The sequence below is a fragment of the Hakea prostrata genome, chromosome 6, assembly GCF_041222555.1.
Source record: "Hakea prostrata isolate BN-2017 chromosome 6, UWA_Hpros_2, whole genome shotgun sequence".
NCBI classification, from domain to species: domain Eukaryota; kingdom Viridiplantae; phylum Streptophyta; class Magnoliopsida; order Proteales; family Proteaceae; genus Hakea; species Hakea prostrata.
Window position 1 is genome coordinate 16326469 of NC_142605.1, and position 20787 is coordinate 16347255.

The 20787-nt window shown below is 38.4% G+C and overlaps 2 protein-coding genes across 2 annotated transcripts; both read left to right on the forward strand.

Annotated features, from left to right (window-relative positions):
• Nucleotides 1-5257: 5257 nt before the first annotated feature.
• Nucleotides 5258-6254, forward strand: LOC149012365 (uncharacterized). The gene is made up of 3 exons (XM_089158045.1): nt 5258-5323; nt 5464-5532; nt 6180-6254. Exons 1-3 carry the CDS (start codon nt 5258-5260, stop codon nt 6252-6254), a joined length of 210 nt encoding a protein of 69 aa, XP_089014171.1.
• Nucleotides 6255-19522: 13268 nt separating this feature from the next.
• On the forward strand, nt 19523-20517 carry LOC149012366 (uncharacterized). Its single transcript, XM_089158046.1, has 3 exons — nt 19523-19588; nt 19731-19799; nt 20443-20517. The coding sequence occupies exons 1-3, from the start codon at nt 19523-19525 to the stop codon at nt 20515-20517; spliced, it is 210 nt and encodes a 69-aa protein (XP_089014172.1).
• Nucleotides 20518-20787: the final 270 nt, after the last annotated feature.

Sequence of the window (20787 nt, forward strand, 5' to 3'; positions counted from 1 at the left end):
TTTCTGCAAATGATGGGATATTGTTTCAGTCGATTTTGGGGCTGCAGTTCGATCCTTCTTTCGAAAAGGGAAACTTCCAAAAGGGGTAAATAATTGTTTCCTCACTTTAGTTCCCAAGGTGGAGAATATAGCTACACTGGACAAATTTCGGCCTCTATGTATGGGGAATTTTTTTTGCAAAGCATTGTCAAAGATAATGGCTTCTCAGCTGAGTACTCTTTTGCCTAAGATTATTTATGAGGAGCAAGGAGCTTTCCAGAAAGGTAAGATGATTTCTAAAAATATTGTTGTAGCTTCTAAACTTACAAATATTTTACATTCCTCTGTTAGAGGGGGAGGGATGGGAATTAAGATTGATATTATGAAGGCTTATGATACTCTATCATGGGAGTTTTTATTCTTGGTCTTGAAGGCTTTCAGATTTTCAAATAGATGGGTTGGTTGGATTCATGAGATGCTTCAGTCTACCAGAATCTCAGTTTTATTGAATGGGGGACCAGTTGGATTCTTTGGAGTTGTGAAAGGGCTTCGGCAAGGAGACCCTTTATCTCTTCCTCTTTTTCTTCTTGCAGAAGAGGTACTATGCAGGGGCCTTCATTCTTTGATAGCTGTTGGTAGATTGAGAGCTTTGCCAGGTCCCAGGAGAGTAGAAGTTCCTTCCGTACTGATGTATGCTGATGATATTTTTATTTTTTCAAATCCTTCTTTATGTTATGTTAAAGCTTTGAAAATTTTCTTATCGAAGTATCAAGAATTTTCGGGTCAACATATCAGTTTGGAGAAGAGTAAGCTTTTTCTTGGACGTGTGCCTCCTAGTCGGAAACAGAAAATTGTGGACATATTAAATATCCCAATTGCTCTCTTTCCTACTCGATATCTGGGGGTAGATATTTTTAAAGGAAGAGTTACTCGTGTCAGATTACTGTCAGTTTTAGACAAGATTAAGAATCACCTACAAGGGTGGTGTGGAAAGTTATTATCTTTGGCAGGTAGAGTGGAGTTGATATGTTCAGTTATTTCTAGCATGCCGATTCATAATTTTTCAGTGTACTGGTGGCCTAGCTCTATTATTTCTCAAGCAGAGGCTTGGATGCGTAACTTCATTTGGATAGGGAGTATAGAGGCTGTGAAGAAGGTTACAGTGTCTTGGGCAAAACTATGTACTCCAAAATGTGAGGGTGGTTTGGGTATTCGGAGATTAAGAGATGTCAATTTTGCTTCCTTATGCAAGTTGGCTTGGACAATTAAACATAAACACTCTTGTTTTGCTCATTTTTTAAAGGGGAAGATGGTGGACAAAAGGGAAAATTTACAAATTTATGGGCAATAGTCATCTTTGATGTTGGGATTGAGGAAGGTTTGGGGTTTTGTTCAAGCTAATGAACGGTGGTCAGTTGGAGATGGTCATAATATAAATTTCTGGTTTGACAGATGGTTGGGGAATTTTACCATTGCAGACTATATTGGTATTCCTCTAGATCTAGAGGGTCATTTGAAATTGATTGTTGTAGATTGTTTACAACAAGGGGAGTGGAGATTTCTGTCAGTGGACAATGCCAAATTTCAAGAGGTAATCTCTCTTATTATGTTATATCCTGTTCCTTGTGCTGGTTTTGTTGATTTTTGTCATTGGCAAGGTTCGGTGGGGGGAAAGTTTAGTTTTCGATCGGCATGGGATCTTTATCGTAGAAAAGGATAACAAATGGAATGGGCTAAAAGTATTTGGAAGACATCTTTGCAGCCTAGACAACAAGTTTTCTGTTGGAGACTTTTTCATGATAGGCTACTTGTTGGTGCCTTGTTGACTCGGAAAGGGATTATGCTAGCCTCTCGTTGTAATCTATGTGGTAAAGTTTCAGAGGACATAAGACATCTCTTTCTTCACTACTCATTTTCAAGTGGATGTGGAGAAGCTTCTGCAGCAAAGTTTGGTTATAGCCGGATAGTAAAAGATTCGATTGTAGAGTCGTTCAAGGCTTGGAAACACCAGGCTTCACAGTCTCCTTTACGGACTGCTTGGATTAATGGATGCTGTTTGCTTTTATACTTTCTTTGGATGGTCCGCAATCAAATTCGGTTTAAAATTTTAAATTTCAGGGATGAGATGGTGAGTTTAATTTTTTCAGACTTAGTACAGTTTGGCTTTAAAATGGATTGGAGAAAAGTAACTCCTACCATTTTTTCGGATGCAAGAAGACTAAGCCTTCACTTCTCTGTCTTTAGTGCTGCTCCTCCACAAGAAATTTTTTGGTGTCCCCCTGCTGCAGGTTGGGTTAAACTAAATATTGATGGGTCTTCTTTAGGCAATCCAAGAAGGTCTGGCGGTGGAGGAGTATTTCAAAATGGAGTTGCTGCGGTGGTGTTCAATTTCAATATTTTTTTAGATGTTAAAACCAACTTTGAGGCTGAATTGGAAACTTTCATTCACGGATTACGTTGGGCAAGGCATTTACAAATTACAAAGCTTTGAGTAGAAAGTGATTCAAAAGTTATGGTGACTTTAATACAGCAGAAGAAAATACCTTGGTATATCTATCATTTGTGGAGAGAGTTACAAGAATATTTGTTGACTATAGATTGGAAGATTTCACATTGCTATCGTGAAACTAATACAGTGGCAGATTTTTTGGCAAATTCGGCAGCTAGGACAGGAAACTTCGATATTAACATTCCTTGGTCAGCTCCAATCCTTAATGAACTTGTTGTGGATACCTCTAGACGTCCTAGATTTCGTTTTATGAGTTAGTGGTTTTCTAATCTGAGTTTGAACCAGTGAGGAAGGGTGTATTGGGGGCAACAGTTGTTGCGGGTAAGAGAGGTTGGTTCCTTATAAAGTATTAATTGATGTATTTTTAATATTTCTTCTTCGTTTAATTTAATGATCCTTTTAGAGAAAGAAAAAAAACAAAGATAGCCACCAAAAGACTCAACCTTGTCTTATTTTTCTTTAGGGAAAATTTTGTTTTAAGTAAAAAGATAAATAAGAGACAAGAAGGAAGAAAAACTCTTGAGATACCTTGAGATGGTCTCTCTTGAATCATAGAGAGATTAAAAGAGAATTAGATTCATTAAATTTGGTAAAATTATCTTATTTATAAAGAATGATAAATTTACATACAATAGAGCCATCTTTTGTTGAGTACAATTTGTTTTTATGGTGTCCAAAAGAAGTAAAAGGGATGTTATGTATATTGTGGGGAGGGGGGGACTATTACATATACCATCAGAGAGAATTGAACCCATGACCTCTTCACTAAAAGGTGTTGGTGATCATCAATTGAGCCAACATTTGATGGTTGGTTGTACCATCTTAATCATAAAGAGTAATGGATTAACATATGTTAGACTTTCGTAACTATTTTACACATATATTTTATTGAATCAAAGTGCTTTTACAAGCAATGACATCGATATTATACAATTGATTGTTCCAAAAACTGATAGAGCCACACGATCAGAAGCTCCAACGACAAGGCCACCTTTGCCAAAGAGTCTCCCATAGTATTTGACATTTCTAGAAATATAGAAAAATCCATATAAGTCAAAAGAGGCATTGAGACTAAATTCAAATTACCTAAATGCCCTTGGGGTAAGGAAATGACAATAATACCCTCATTTGATTCACCAAATGACACTAATACCCTTATTACCATTTAGCAATTCAAATTACGTAAATGCCCTCCTTCAGATAAATTACCAACATACCCCAAGTAACTGCCCTTTGCTGCCCATACCCATACCCTAGGTGGGTGAAGGGATCCAATCCCTCGTGCCACCACCAAAATCCACCCAACGCCGTGTTCTAGAAATAGAATACGAACCTAGTAAGAACAAAAATGACCCTTCTCTACTAATCTGAACCAAATAAAACAGATTCTTTACCTGCATCAATAAGCCATCTAGCAATTTTGAGCAACTTCTTTGTTGCCTTCAGTTCACGTGACAAAATCTGATGAAAAACCTTCAAGATTAGACGCTCTAGTCAATCTACAATAGCTTCAAAAGTTCAGATGACGAATTCTGGTGAAAAACCTTCAAGATTAGAAGCTTAGAGGCCCGGTCAATCTCTACAATAGCTTCAGAACCTACAAGTAAATCCACCAAAATTTCTTCATTCAAATGAGTTGGAATCCTTGAGCCTATATGTTGAAGCGAACTTCCCTTTTTTAGGAATATTTCTTGATACGAGAAGAAGAGATTTAGATCAGAGAAGTAAAATAAGTTGATCTCCCTTGACCATTTCCCCCCCTAATTTATCAAAGGATTAAGTTTGTTTTTCATCAATTAAAACAATTTGGAGACCTATTCGTTCTACAAATTAAACTATGATTCTAAGATTTGTTGAGGTTTCTTCTCTGTGATGGTTCTGATCCACAACTAGAAGGAGATATGAGAAGTAGAGGAACGTGGAACAAGAGCTTCTTAACCCTTCAGGACTCAAGAGAAAATTATCTGCCTTCGTTTTGTCACTGCAATCGCCTTACATATCTCCAAGGGATTTTCTCTCTCCATTTCCAGAGAACCCAACTCCGGCAACGCATCCATTGCCATCGGTTTCCTATTATGGTTCCCTTTCTGATGATATTTCCAAGGCAATTAGCTTAGGATATTTTGGTAATTTTGCTTAAGAGAGGGCATTTACGTAATTTGACGTCAGATTTAAAATGATAGTAAGGGTATTATTGTCATTTCCCTACCCCGAGGGCATTTAGGTAATTTGAAATTTAAATTTTAAATAAATACTTTAAATAAAAGTAAGGGCATTTAGGTAATTTTGTAACCCATTTTAATAGTAAAGTTAACTGTGGGTAACTTGTAATTTACATGTGGCTGCCATGTAATTTATGAGGCAATAGTGGGTGGTCAAAAGTTTTGCCCCAAATATAGCGCGTGCCGTGTAATTTGCTCTAATATTTACAGTGTCAAATCCTTGGTAAGCTTTGACATTTTGCTTTATAAAGGTAAGAAAATTAAAATTTGGCATGTGTCAAGAGGAGATCACTATTGCTAAAATGATCATAACTCTCGACCTTTTAGTGGTCAGGTTAGGATAATATTTTCATGTGTCAAATCCTTGGTAAGTTTTGACTTTTTGTTCCGTTAAGATAGGAGAAAGGTTTGGCATGTGTCAAGAGGAAATCATTATTGTCACCACTATAAATTTTCACCCTCCTTCAATTGGTGTTGCATCATCAAAACTCATCCTTGAATTTCATACTCTTAGTTGCTTTCGAAAGGTGTTTGGATAAAAGCATAGATGGCTGACAATTCCATGTCTGCAAACATTAGCCACCAAGCTGGGGAGGCCAAGGCCCATGCTCAGGTAACCAACCTATTATTTTGATGTCTTCATGTTGCATGATGAGTGATGAATGGTGCTCTTGCATGATGGATATGCTATAAGATGTTGTTGTGTTATATATATATGTGTATGGTTGATGAGATGATTCTTTGATGGTGCAGATGAATAAGGACCAAATGATGGATAAGGCAACCAATGCTCTCAATTCTGCCCAACAATCTTGTCAAGAGGTTTGATCAATCATTTTCTATCAATACCTACACTTCATCGGATCTAGAACATCTACCCACAAGAGAAGCATATATTACAGCCCCTCACGCCTTCCCACCACAAGTATGTGGGGGGGGGGCACATTTGAGATCGGAACAAGTGGATTTTAGACATGGGACCCCCTATTACGATGGAGAAAAGTGAGGACAGCAAGTAGTGTTGTCCTTGTGGGTTGAAGATCTAGACTCAATTTTACTTGTTATTATCTCTTAATGACTAGCTGCATAAAACACAACAGTCTATAGATAATCAAATTCATCTCAAGCAAGCATAAGACTTCTATATAGATAGCGCCGATAGTGGAGGATAAAAGTTTTCTTACAGAAAAATTTGAGAATATCATCTTTACTTGTATTCCAGGGAGATCCAATGCTACTTCGGATCTCTTGGCAAAGAAAGCGCTTTTGGTTTCGAGCATAAAATAATGGTCATGTTCCACATGGTGGTTGGTTAAAGTCTTGTTCATCTTCCTCTCCTACTCGCTATGAATAAATGACTGGATTGGGAAAAACAAAAATGAAACACAACAATCTCGATCCGACCCTTTAATAGGTCCACTAATGTATGGCTTGGATTTTTCAATAATGAGTTATAATTTTTTTTGCAGACTGGTCAACAAATGAAAGCCAAGGCAGAAGGAGCTACCGATACTGTCAAGAATGCAGTGGGCATGAACAAATGAAAACAAAATTTTCCCTTTCTTTTGTTTGATTGTTTTGCCATATTTAATTGATGAAGAGATGATTATTTTTTTGTCTCTTCAACAAGAAGAATGCTTCCATATAGATGGAGTTGTAAGAACAATCCTCATTCAATAAATTTTCTTTTTTAGCCTGCAATAGTTTCTTTAATAGGTTATTCTCTATATTTAACGAATTTATTCAACCTATTCTTATTGACAATTATTAGTTTGGGGGATTCCACTGATTTCCAACTATACTTCTAGTGTAGGATAACTTTTCCAACAAAGGTAAAGATTGTCATTTTGTGTATCCAAAAGTTATACAAAACAATGACAATTTTTAATAGGGAAAATGTACAACAAATACAATTTCATTGAATAACTAAACAGAAGTGAGGGATTTGTTAACTTAGCCAGCTAAAGGGGAGGTAAGTGCCATTATCCAACTAAGAGGGGGTCCAATTGACATTTGATCAACTAAGAGTGTAGATAAGTGACATTTATCTTAATAAATACAGTTTTTATCAATTGGTGGAAATTGTGTTAGGTCATTGTTCTTACATGGGAAGATTAATAAATAATTTTAGCAAAGAATGCACATTCTAAAAAAATAATAAAATAAAATAAAATAAAATAAAATAAATAAAATAAATAAATAAAAAGAAGAAGAAGAAAAAAAGAGACAACAACAACAACAACAACAATAAGCGTTGTCCCAACTAAATGGGGTCGGCTACATGGATTCTTGCCCTCCAATCGGTTACTGGGGCCATGCTAGATACAAGGCCTAAGCTATACATATCCTTTCTCACCACTTCTCCTAAGGTTATCTTAGGTCTACCCCTAGCTCTTCTAGTTCCTTCAATATGGATTATATCACTTCTCCGTACAGGAGCATTTATAGGTCTCCGTTGAAGGTGGCCGTGCCACCTCAAACGACTTTCTCTAAGCTTATCACTTATGGGAGCAACTCCCAGCCCAACTCTAATATGATCGTTTCTTATCTTATCCATCCTAGTTTTGTCACTCATCCATCTTAGCATCCTCATTTCTGCTACACTGAGTTTATCTATATGATTCTTTTTAACAGCCCAACACTTTGCACCGTACATCATAGCTGGTCGAACAACGGTCCTATAAAATTTTCCTTTAAGCTTTAATGGAATACGCCGATCACATAAGACCCCGGACGCCCCTCTCCACTTCATCCACCCTATTTTAATTCTTTGGGAAACCTCATCTTCCAAATCACCTCTTTTACTTATGATTGAACCTAGGTACCTAAAACAATCACTCGAGAAATCTCTTTATCGTCAAGTATCACCACCTCATCATCGCCGATCATGACTAAAGTTACAAACTAAATATTCTGTCTTCGATCTACTAAGTTTAAAGCCTTTTGATTCCAAAGCTAATCTCCATGATTCTAATTTGGTATTAATCCCCACTTGGGTCTCATCAATCAACACAATATCATCCGCAAAAGCATACACCGGGGGACCTCATTTTGAATGTCTTTGGTTAATTCATCCATTACCGGTGCAAACGATATGGGCTTAAAGTTGACCCTTGATGTAGCCCAACTGTTATCGGGAATTCATTACTTTGTCCCCCCATTGTTCTAACACTAGTCACCGAACCATCATACATATCCTTAACTATATCTATATATTTACTTGCAACACTTCTTTTCTCTAGTACTTGCCAAATTAACGCTCTAGGGACTCTATCATAAGCTTTTTCTAGGTCAATAAATACCATATGAAGATCTTTCCTACATTCTCTATACCTTTCCATAAGTCTCCTAATTAAGTAAATAGCCTCCGTTGTAGATCTTCCTGGCATAAACCCAAATTGGTTCTCCGTGACTGTAGTTAAGTGTCTCAAGCGGGTTTCAATTATTCTCTCCCATAATTTCATCGTATGGCTCATCAATTTAATGCCCCTATAGTTATTACAACTTTGAATATCTCCTTTATTTTTGTAAATTGGAACCACAACACTTCTCCTCCAATCATCGGCGGCATTTTCCCGTGCTCATAATCTTATTAAACAACTTAGTCAACCAAACTAGTCCATGAGTTCCTAAGCTCTTCCATACTTCAATTGGGATTTCATCAGGACCTTGTGTCTTGCCGAGTTTCATCCTCCTTAAAGCTTCTTTTACTTCGGACATCGAAATTCTACGTATATAAGTTCGGACCTTGGTGCCTTGGTGAAAAGTGTAATCGTCTAAAACATAAGTGCTTGAAGAATGCTCATTTAGTAAACTAGAGAAATAGGTTTCCCATCTTTTCTTAATATCCTCCTCACAAACTAATACTTTACCATCTCCATTTTTAATACATCTAACATGGTCAAGATCTCTACTCTTCCTATCCCTCATCTTAGCTATCTTATAAATAGATTTTTCCCCTTCCTTTGTGCCCAATTTATTATACAACTCTTCATATTTCCTTTCCCTTGCTTTTCCCCGCATTTTCTTAGCTTCATTTCTATCCAACCTATACCTATGAAGATCCTCAACATCTTTAGTTCTTTGCCATGCCTTAAAACTAGCTTTTTTATTCCTAATGGCAACTTGAACCTCACTATCCCACCACCACGTCTCTCTATAAGAATGAGTCTTTCCTTTTGATTCACCTAGAACATCTTTAGCCACCTTCTTAATACACATAGCCATCTCATTCCACATTGCATTGGTATCCCCTTTAAAATCCTATTTTCCTTGTTTGACTACTTCATTAATGAAGGATTTAGAGTACTCTCCTTTCAAATTCCACCATCTTATTGGCGGAGTGGGAGTTACCTTGGACCTTTTATGTGTTCTTGGGACTAAGCACATATCCAAGACCACAAGTCTATGTTGTGCAGTTAAGCTTTCCCCCGGTATCACCTTGCAATCCTTGCACAACAATCTATCAGTCCTTCTAGTTAAGAAGAAATCTATTTGGCATCTATGCTGTCCACTTTTGAAAGTAATTAAATGTTCATCTCTCTTTTTGAAGTAAGTATTTAATATAGATAGATCAAAAGCAGTAGCAAAATCCAAAATTGAAATCCCCAAGAAGAAAAAAAGAGAAAAGAAAAGAAAAGAAAAAAAGAATGATCATGGATTGTTGTTTAGTGGTGTAGGTCTATACTTGGTGTGGAAATCAATGAGAGAAAAATATAGAGTGCATGATATTGGTAAATAAATTCTTTTTATCTATAAAGGAGTAATTAGGTGGTGATGCGAGGAGAAGAGATGGAGGAGAGAGAAACTCTGGAGAAAGAAGCTTTGGAGAAAGATGGTGTGCATAGGTCTTCGGAAAGGGCTGCTAATGGCATCTCTCAGAAGATGGACGGTGCCAGATCTTACACTGGGGTGGTAGGGAATTCCATTATGCTTGAGATTGATTCCCTCCCATCCCCTATGCAAGCTGGATCTTATCGGCGTATTGTTATTCCTCAAACTGAGTACGAGTTGCAGCGTTCTCAATTTCGTTTCTCCTTCATTGGGAGGGCAAACTTTCGTCAGACAATAATGGATGCTTTACGTGATCTGCCTTCTAAATCATGGAAACTGAAACAAAGAGTTTCTTTTCATTCCTTGGGGAAGGGTTTCGTGATTTTTCAATTTAGATGTGAGGAAGATTTGTTGGAAGTTTGGAGAAGAGGTGTCTGAAATATTGGCAATCAACTGATTCGATTCCAACATTGGCGTCCGGATTTTAACATTCATGCTCCCCAACCGTCACCAAATTGGTTTGGATTCGCTTCCCTCATCTTCCTCTTGAATACTGGCATGCCAAGGTATTACTTTCTATTGCTAAGACGGTAGGTCGTCCTATTTCTTTAGACCGTCGTACTCGTCTTGGTTCTGATGGGACATTACGCAAGAATTCTGGTGGAATTAGAATTGGAAGCTGAGCGAGTGTCTGAAGTTCAAATAGAGCGCCTTGAACCCGGTTCTACACGTGTTTTCAGCTTCATTCAAAAGGTGATCTATGAGGATGGAATTCAAAGATGTTTTCGATGCAATCGAGAAGGTCATTTGGGTAAAAATTGCAATGTTAATATTCCTTCAGCTAAAGAGAAGTTTGTTCCTCAACACTTGGCGCATGAAGATGTTGTTCTCAATGAAGGTCCTAATTCTATTAGGATTGCAAAGACGCTGGAGTTTGAGGGTGAGAGTAATTTGTCCTCTCAAGTGGTTCATGTGGCTTTAGTGGAGGCAGGGCTGGTGGACTCTCCATTGGCCAATGGGAATTTAGTTAATTCTTTTTTAAATCAAGGGGTTTATGATAATGAGGTGTTGGTTTTGGGTAAGGACTCTTCTTCAAATCATTCTTCTTTGACTCCTACCCAGGAGAGCGACCCTTTTGAACTTCAAAAAATCCTTGATGCGGATAAGAGTTCTAAATCTCATGGAAACCTTCAATTGGATGATGGTTTTGATTTTCAAAATGGTGTGATTATTGGTTCGGCCACAAATTTTGAATTTCAAAAATCCTTAGATGTAGATAAGTGTTCTAAGTTAATTGGTAACTCTCCATAGGAGAGTTCACTATTGGGACCCGAAGATAAGATTGAAGATTGTGATTCAACCAAGCATTTTGAATTTCAAAATGTCCATGTTGCGGGTAAGACTTCTATTCAAATTGAAAACCTTATGTTGGGGGATTCATTGGTGGGACCCAATGATAAGAATGAAGGGTGTGATTCAGCCAAGCATTTTGAATTTCAAAATAATCATTTTGCGAGTAAGACTTCTATTCAAATTGAAAACCCTACTTTAGGGGATTCATTTGTGGGACCCAATGATAAGAATGAAGGGTGTGAATCGGCTAAGCATTTTGAATTTCAAACAGTTTATGCTGTGGAAAAGAGTTCTATTCAACTTGAAAACCTTAATTTGGGGGATTCATTGGTGGGACCCAATGCTGTAAATGCACTAATAGGTTCGACTAAGGAAGGAAGGTATTTTAGAGAGAATTCCTTAGGGGCTGACGTGGCAACTAGGGAGAATGCGTTGGACTCTAGTGAGGCCTAGAAGAGTTCGGCCAGATTTGAAAATGATGGAACGCTGCAATTGGAAGTTGTTCCTCCTCCTTCGTCTTCTATCTCAATGAGGGATAAAGGCTCTCCTTGTCGGAAGCCTGGTCGTTCTAAGAAGGCTCCATGTAGTGAAGAAAGTGGCTACAAGTAAAAAGGGTTTGTTGGCAGAGGAATTCAAGAAGGTAGATGCTGCTTTATGGAAAGTCTCTACAGTAAATAAGAGCCTCTCATTGGGAGAGGAAAGTGTTGACGGATGATGATTGTTTATTACTTGAAGGTTTGCCCTATAATGAGGAGATCAAAGGAGTGGTATGGGACCTAGATCCTGACAGTTCTCCAGGACCAGATGGCTTTCCGAGAAGTTTTTTCAGCATATGCTGGGATATTGTTTCAGTTGATTTTGGGGTTGCAGTTCGATCCTTCTTTCGAAAAGGGAAACTTCCAAAAGGGGTAAATAATTGTTTCCTCACTTTAGTTCCCAAGGTGGAGAATGTAGCTACACTGGACAAATTTCGGCCTCTATGTATGGGGAATTTGTTTTTGCAAAGCATTGTCAAAGATAATGGCTTCTCGGCTGAGTCCTCTTTTGCCTAAGATTATTTATGAGGAGCAAGGAGCTTTCCAGAAAGGTAAGATGATTTCTGAAAATATTGTTGTAGCTTCTAAACTTACAAATATTTTACATTCTTCTTTTAGAGGGGGAGGGATGGGAATTAAGATTGATATTATGAAGGCTTATGATACTCTATCATGGGAGTTTTTATTCTTGGTCTTGAAGGCTTTCAGATTTTCAAATAGATGGGTTGGTTGGATTCATGAGATGCTTCAATCTACCAGAATCTCAGTTTTATTGAATGGGGGACCAGTTGGATTCTTTGGAGTTGAGAAAGGGCTTTGGCAAGGAGACCCTCTATCTCCTCTTCTTTTTCTTCTTGCAGAAGAGGTACTATGCAGGGGCCTTCATTCTTTGATAGATGTTGGTAGATTGAGAGCTTTGCCAGGTCCCAGGAGAGTAGAAGTTCCTTCCGTACTGATGTATGCTGATGATATTTTTATTTTTTCAAATTTTTCTTTATGTTATGTTAAAGCTTTGAAAATTTTCTTATCGAAGTATCAAGAATTTTCGGGTCAACATATCAGTTTGGAGAAGAGTAAGCTTTTTCTTAGACGTGTGCCTCCTAGTCGGAAACAGAAAATTGTGGACATATTAAATATCCCAATTGCTCTCTTTCCTACTCGATATCTGGGGTTAGATATTTTTATAGGAAGAGTTACTCGTGTCAGATTACTGTCAGTTTTAGACAAGATTAAAAATCAGCTACGAGGGTGGTGTGGAAAGCTGTTATCTTTGGCAGGTAGAGTGGAGTTGATATGTTCAGTTATTTCTAGCATGCCGATTCATAATTTTTCAGTGTACTGGTGGCCTAGCTCTATTATTTCTCAAGCAAAGGCTTGGATGCGTAACTTCATTTGGATAGGGAGTATAGAGGCTGTGAAGAAGGTTACAGTGTCTTGGGCAAAACTATGTACTCCAAAATGTGAGGGTGGTTTGGGTATTCGGAGATTAAGATATGTCAATTTTGCTTCCTTATGCAAGTTGTCTTGGACAAGTAAACATAAACACTCTTGTTTTGCTCATTTTTTAAAGGGGAAGATGGTGGGCAAAAGGGAAAATTTAAAGATTTATGGGCAACAGTCATCTTTGATGTTGGGATTGAGGAAGGTTTGGGGTTTTTGTTCAAGCTAATGAACGGTGGTCAGTTGGAGATGGTCATAATATAAATTTCTGGTTTGACAGATGGTTGGGGAATTTTACCATTGCAGACTATATTGGTATTCCTCTAGATCTAGAGGGTCATTTGAAATTGATTGTTGTAGATTGTTTACAGCAAGGGGAGTGGAGATTTACGCCAGGTGGACAATGCCAAATTTCAAGAGGTAATCTCTCTTATTATGTTATATCCTGTTCCTTGTGCTGGTTTTGTTGATGTTTGTCATTGGCAAGGTTCGGTGGGGGGAAAGTTTAGTTTTCAATTGGCATGGGATTTTTATCGTAGAAAAGGATAACAACTGGAATGGGCTAAAAGTATTTGGAAGACTTCCTTGCAGCCTAGACAACAAGTTTTCTGTTGGAGACTCTTTCATGATAGGCTACTTGTTGATGCCTTGTTGACTCAGAAAGGGATTATGCTGGCCTCTCGTGTTAATCTATGTGGTAAAGCTTCAGAGGACATAGGACATCTCTTTCTTCACTGCTCATTTTCACGTGGATGTGGAGAAGCTTTTGCATCAAAGTTTGGTTATAGCCAGACAGTAAAAGATTCGATTGTTGAGTCATTCAAGGCTTGGAAACACCAGGCTTCACAGTCTCCTTTACGGACTGCTTGGATTAATGGATGTTGTTTGCTTTTATACTTTCTTTGGATGGTCCGCAATCAAATCCGGTTTAAAAATTTAAATTTCAGGGATGAGGTGTTGAGTTTAATTTTTTCAGACTTAGTACAGTTTGGCTTTAAAATGGATGGGAGAAAAGTAACTCCTACCATTTTTTCGGATGCAAGAAGACTGAGCCTTCACTTCTCTGTCTTTAGTGCTGCTCCTCCACAAGAAATTTTTTGGTGTCCCCCTGCTGCAGGTTGGGTTAAACTAAATATTGATGGGTCTTCTTTAGGCAATCCAAGAAGGTCTGGCGGTGGAGGAGTATTTCAAAATGAAGTTGCTGCGGTGGTTTTCAATTTCAATATTTTTTTAGATGTTAAAACCAACTTTGAGGCTGAATTGGAAACTTTCATTCACGGATTACGTTGGGCAAGGCATTTACAAATTACAAAGCTTTGGGTAGAAAGTGATTCAAAAGCTATGGTGACTTTAATACAGCAGAAGAAAATACCTTGGTATATCTTTCATATGTGCAGAGAGTTACAAGAATATTTGTTGACTATAGATTGGAAGATTTCACATTGCTATCGTGAAACTAATACAGTGGCAGATTTTTTGGCAAATTCGGCATCTAGGACAGGAACTTCTGATATTAACATTCCTTGGTCAGCTTCAATCCTTAATGAACTTGTTGTGGATACCTCTAGACGTCCTAGATTTCGTTTTATGAGTTAGTGGTTTTCTAATCTGAGTTGGAACCAGTGAGGAAGGGTGTATTGGGGGCAACATTTGTTGCGGGTAAGGGAGGTTGGTTCCTTATAAGGTATTAATTGATGTATTTTTAATATTTCTTCTTCACTTAATATAATGATCCTTTTAGAGAAAGAAAAAAAACAAAGATAACCACCAAAAGACTCAACCTTGTCTTATTTTTCTTTAGGGAAAATTTTGTTTTAAGTAAAAAGATAAATAAGAGACAAGAAGGAAGAAAAACTCTTGAGATGGTCTCTCTTGAATCATAGAGAGGTTAAAAGAGAATTAGATTCATTAAATTTGGTAAAATTATCTTAATTATAAAGAATGATAAATTTACATACAATAGAGCCATCTTTTGTTGAGTACAATTTGTTTTTATGGTGTCCAAAAGAAGTAACAAGGGATGTAATGTATATTGTGTGTGTGTGGGGGGGGGGGGGGGACTATTACATATACCATCAGAGAGAATTGAACCCATGACCTCTTCACTAAAAGGTGTTGGTGATCGTCAAAACATTTGATGGTTGGTTGTACCATCTTAATCATAAAGAGTAATGGATTAACATATGTTAGACTTTCGTACCTATTTTACACATATATTTTATTGAATCAAAGTGCTTTTACAAGCAATGACATCGATATTATACAATTGATTGTTCCAAAGACTGATAGAGCCACACTATCAGAAGCTCCAACGACAAGGCCACCTTTGCCAAAGAGTCTCCCATAGTATTTGACATTTCTAGAAATATAGAAAAATCCATATAAGTCAAAAGAGGCATTGAGACTAAATTCAAATTACCTAAATGCCCTTGGGGTAAGGAAATGACAATAATACCCTCATTTGATTCACCAAATGACACTAATACCCTTATTACCATTTAGCAATTCAAATTACGTAAATGCCCTCCTTCAGATAAATTACCAACATACCCCAAGTAACTGCCCTTTGCTACCTATACCCATACCCTAGGTGGGTGAAGGGATCCAATGTCACACCCCACCCGTCGGTCTCGGTTACCCGCCCGACAACCCGTGGGTGCGATCCGTCACAAGATCCAAGGTTTTAGTCTATCAACAATATTTAAGACAAATACAGATAATCATGAGCAAGAATATTCAATAACTGAATTAAATGAATTACAGAAGCCCAAAATGCTCCATTAACAAAGGAAAGAAAATAAAGAATAACGAATAAGTCAAAAATGAGGGCTGCGGAATAAGTATTTAAATCGGTTTCTTTCCGGTTTGTTTCTCTAACTCATGAACTTAGATTCCGTTTAATAAGGTGAGGGGTTCTCCAATTCTTCTCCAATCTCGGTCGCCGCCCGACCACCTTTCGCCTCGACCATCAACCGGTGCGATAAGCGCACTCCATGCACCCGCAGAACTCCCGCACATGCTATTTCCATCTCCCATCAGGTGCCACATCTTCTTCAAACGGGATGGTTCCTTCATAGGGAACCAGCCCATCTTCGATACAAATCCTTCTTCCGTATGGCTAAAAACATACAAAGAATAAAGGAATGAGTTCTAAAGAACTCGAAGAAACAATCATATATCTCATCCATCATCCAAAATGCCATGATACAACAGTAATATGAATGAATGCAAAACATGAATGATGCTATGATTTCTAACTATGCAAATCTCTAATAGCCGACATGCTTTAAGATAAACACCAGCCCTCCTCTCCGGGTAAGTCTCATCACTCGATCCGGCAAGGACCGGTTACCTCGTAGGGATCCGGGGAAAAAGGGAAAGTCCACACTGGCTCACAAACCATGGTTAGGGGTTAAGTCCACACTCTCTCACCACGACCATTGGTAATGAGTACTGGCGCATGTCCGGGTTTCTAATTCAATGCAAGGTCATAATGGTTACATGTCTACATGAAGTCCAGATACATCCCCTATGGCACCGACCAACTCGGTTCAGGTATCCTTCGCAACCTAGGAGTAAGAATCCTCACGGATCGGCTACCTCTCGTTGGACTCTACTCCTTAACCCTATGGTCATCCACATATCATTGGGGCGGATGCTCTCATGATTCCTCCCGACACCGGGTCCGGTCCTTGGACATCCATGAGCCCAACCCTAACATATGCAACCCTACCATTTCATGACCAACGGTGGACCACCAAGTCACATCACCTGTCATCACGGGTCACTCGGTTTCAATTCCCCTACCGAAAGGGTAGTAGCATGTGGGGTACCTAGCCATGCAATCTAGACTCATCCTAACAATGTCATCAATTAATCATGATAGTGCTGAAGGCATCACAGCGATGTGTCCCATTCCACAACCTCCTCCCGATAACATCAGCCAAGATATCCCAAAAGGAATACCCCAACTATCATAATCATATACCAACTACCACCATCTCATAACAATCACAAACCATAAAGTAAATATGAAATCAAAGTAAACAGCAGTAGTATAACAGAATTATATATGAAACTACGCGTTTATATTGGTACAGTTAAGAATAACAATTAATAAATCAACATGCTGAAGTATACATAAATAGATAAGATAGACTGTCCTTACTTGCATATAACCGAAACGTCCGTAAAATGGAATCCAGAACTATTAGTAGACTTTTCTTTTAAACAGTAATCACCTAAACTCAGGGTTATTAGAATATATAAGTCACATAAACCAATTTGAATCAAACCGAAATCTATTTGGTCACGTTGCTACCTTGTGCCGGTCGCTAGGTTAGCGCCGCCACTAGTGACCGCCCCAAAGTGAGTTTCAATCCGAAACTCGGGCTTCGATTACTCGATTTCAATCCGGTTTTCGGTAATCTCATCCTAAGTCTCGAATTAAACACTCCCTAAGCCAAAAGGGTAAGAGAAAACAATCCACTATCATCGAGATTACCCCTAACCCTCTCCTTGATTGGATTTACCATCTCACGGAAGTAGGGTTCCATTTACGGTTATTCCATCTCAAGTAGATTAAAAAGAGGTAAAGAATAACCAAGGGGTAATCACGGACGAGGGAAAAAGGGTAAAACCAAACTAACGGAGATAAGAGAGTAGAGAACGAAGGGTTAGTTCAATACCTCACACCGAAAGCCGAGAAGAAGGCCGATCTTCCAAGCCACCGTCGCATCTCCGAGACTCTTTCGGATCTTCCCCGCGCCGTCTAAACTCCCAAATAAGAAATAACGATAAGTAATTGTTATGAGCGGGTTGCCTTTTATAGAAGTCTCGGGGCAAATAGGGCAAAATCCCCGCGCGGGTCGCTTGGGCCGGTCGCTTAGGTTAGCCCGCCACTGTAACCGCCCCCATGTAATTTGCCATACAAGGGTGCTTTTACTAGGGGGTTGATACCCAAGGCCAACCTAGCCCTAAATAAGAGATGGGGGAGATCTTACCTTCATTCCGGACATCTCTGAACGACACCTGACTTCCAGAATTCCCACTCCAGCCAAGGCAGGCTTTTCAGATAAAGGATCCAGATCCATGGGTCCTGGGTATGGATCATGGGCTTCAATCCGGATACTCCACAAGTTCACCCGACTAGACCTTCGAGTTCTCGGACCTGGAATACGGATCTCGGGTTAGAAACACGGGGGGTATTACATCCAATCCCTCGTGCCACCACCAAAATCCACCCAACGCCGTGTTCTAGAAATAGAATACGAACCTAGTAAGAACAAAAATGACCCTTCTCTACTAATCTGAACCAAATAAAACAGATTCTTTAACTGCATCAATAAGCCATCTAGCAATTTTGAGCAACTTCTTTGTTGCCTTCAGTTCACGTGACAAAATCTGATGAAAAACCTTCAAGATTAGACGCTCTAGTCAATCTACAATAGCTTCAAAAGTTCAGATGACGAATTCTGGTGAAAAACCTTCAAGATTAGAAGCTTAGAGGCCCGGTCAATCTCTACAATAGCTTCAGAAGCTACAAGTAAATCCACCAAAATTTCTTCATTCAAATGAGTTGGAATCCTTGAGCCTATATGTTGAAGCGAACTTCCCTTTTTTAGGAATATTTCTTGATACGAGAAGAAGAGATTTAGATCAGAGAAGTAAAATAAGTTGATCTCCCTTGACCATTTCCCCCCCTAATTTATCAAAGGATTAAGTTTGTTTTTCATCAATTAAAACAATTTGGAGACCTATTCGTTCTACAAATTAAACTATGATTCTAAGATTTGTTGAGGTTTCTTCTTTGTGATGGTTCTGATCCACAACTAGAAGGAGATATGAGAAGTAGAGGAACGTGGAACAAGAGCTTCTTAACCCTTCAGGACTCAAGAGAAAATTATCTGCCTTCGTTTTGTCACTGCAATCGCCTTACATATCTCCAAGGGATTTTCTCTCTCCATTTCCAGAGAACCCCACTCCGGCAACGCATCCATTGCCATCGGTTTCCTATTATGGTTCCCTTTCTGATGATATTTCCAAGGCAATTAGCTTAGGATATTTTGGTAATTTTGCTTAAGAGAGGGCATTTACGTAATTTGATGTCAGATTTAAAATGATAGTAAGGGTATTATTGTCATTTCCCTACCCCGAGGGCATTTAGGTAATTTGAAATTTAAATTTTAAATAAATACTTTAAATAAAAGTTAGGGCATTTGGGTAATTTTATAACCCATTTTAACAGCAAAGTTAACTGTGGGTAACTTGTAATTTACATGTGGCTGCCATGTAATTTATGAGGCAATAGTGGGTGGTCAAAAGTTTTGCCCCAAATATAGCGCGTGCCGTGTAATTTGCTCTAATATTTACAGTGTCAAATCCTTGGTAAGCTTTGACATTTTGCTTTATAAAGGTAAGAAAAATAAAATTTGGCATGTGTCAAGAGGAGATCACTATTGCTAAAATGATCATAACTCTCGACCTTTTAGTGGTCAGGTTAGGATAATATTTTCATGTGTCAAATCCTTGGTAAGTTTTGACTTTTGTTCCGTTAAGATAGGAGAAAGGTTTGGCATGTGTCAAGAGGAAATCATTATTGTCACCACTATAAATTTTCACCCTCCTTCAATTGGTGTTGCATCATCAAAACTCATCCTTGAATTTCATACTCTTAGTTGCTTTCGAAAGGTGTTTGGATAAAAGCATAGATGGCTGACAATTCCATGTCTGCAAACATTAGCCACCAAGCTGGGGAGGCCAAGGCCCATACTCAGGTAACCAACCTATTATTTTGATGTCTTCATGTTGCATGATGAGTGATGAATGGTGCTCTTGCATGATGGATATGCTATAAGATGTTGTTGTGTTATATATATATATGTGTATGGTTGATGAGATGATTCTTTGATGGTGCAGATGAATAAGGACCAAATGATGGATAAGGCAACCAATGCTCTCAATTCTGCCCAACAATCTTGTCAAGAGGTTTGATCAATCCTTTTCTATTAATACCTACACTTCATCGGATCTAGAACATCTACCCACAGGAGAAGCACATATTGCAGCCCCTCACGCCTTCCCACCACAAGTATGTGGGGGGGGGCACATTTGAGATCGGACAAGTGGATTTTAGACATGGGACCCCCTATTGTGACGGAGAAAAGTGAGGATAGCAAGTAGTGTTGTCCTTGTGGGTTGAAGATCTAGATTCAATTTTACTTATTATTATCTCTTAATGACTAGCTACATAAAACACAACAGTCTATAGATAATCAAATTCATCTCAAGCAAACAGATAACTTCTATACAGATAGTGCCAATAGTGGAGGATAAAAGTTTTCTTAGAGCAACAACTTGAGAATTGCATCTTACTTGCATTCTAGGGAGATCCAATGCTACTTCGAATCTCTTGGCAAAGAAAGCCCTTTCGGTTTCAAGCACAAAAGAATGGCCATGTTCCACATGGTGGTTGGTTAAGCCTTGTTCATTTTCCTCTCCTGCTCACTATGAATAAATGACTGGATTGGGAAAAGCAAAAATGAAACACAACAATCTCGATCCGACTCTTTAATAGGTCCACTAGTGTATGGCTTGGATTTTTCAGTAATGACTTACACATTTTTTGCAGACTGGTCAACAAATGAAAGCCAAGGCAGAAGGAGCTACGGATACTGTCAAGAATGCAGTGGGCATGAACAAATGAAAACAACTTTTCCCCCTTTTCTTGTTTGATTGTTTTGCCATGTTTAATTGAAGAAAAGAGGATTAATTTTTTTTGTCTCTTCAATAAGAAGAATGCTTCCATATAGATGGAGTTGTAAGAACAATCCTCATTCAATAAATTTTCTTTTTTAGCCTGCAACAGTTTCTTTAAAAGGTTATTCTCTCTATATTTAACGAATTTATTCAACCTATACTTATTGACAATTATTAGTTTGGGGGATTCCACTGATTTCCAACTATACTTCTAGTG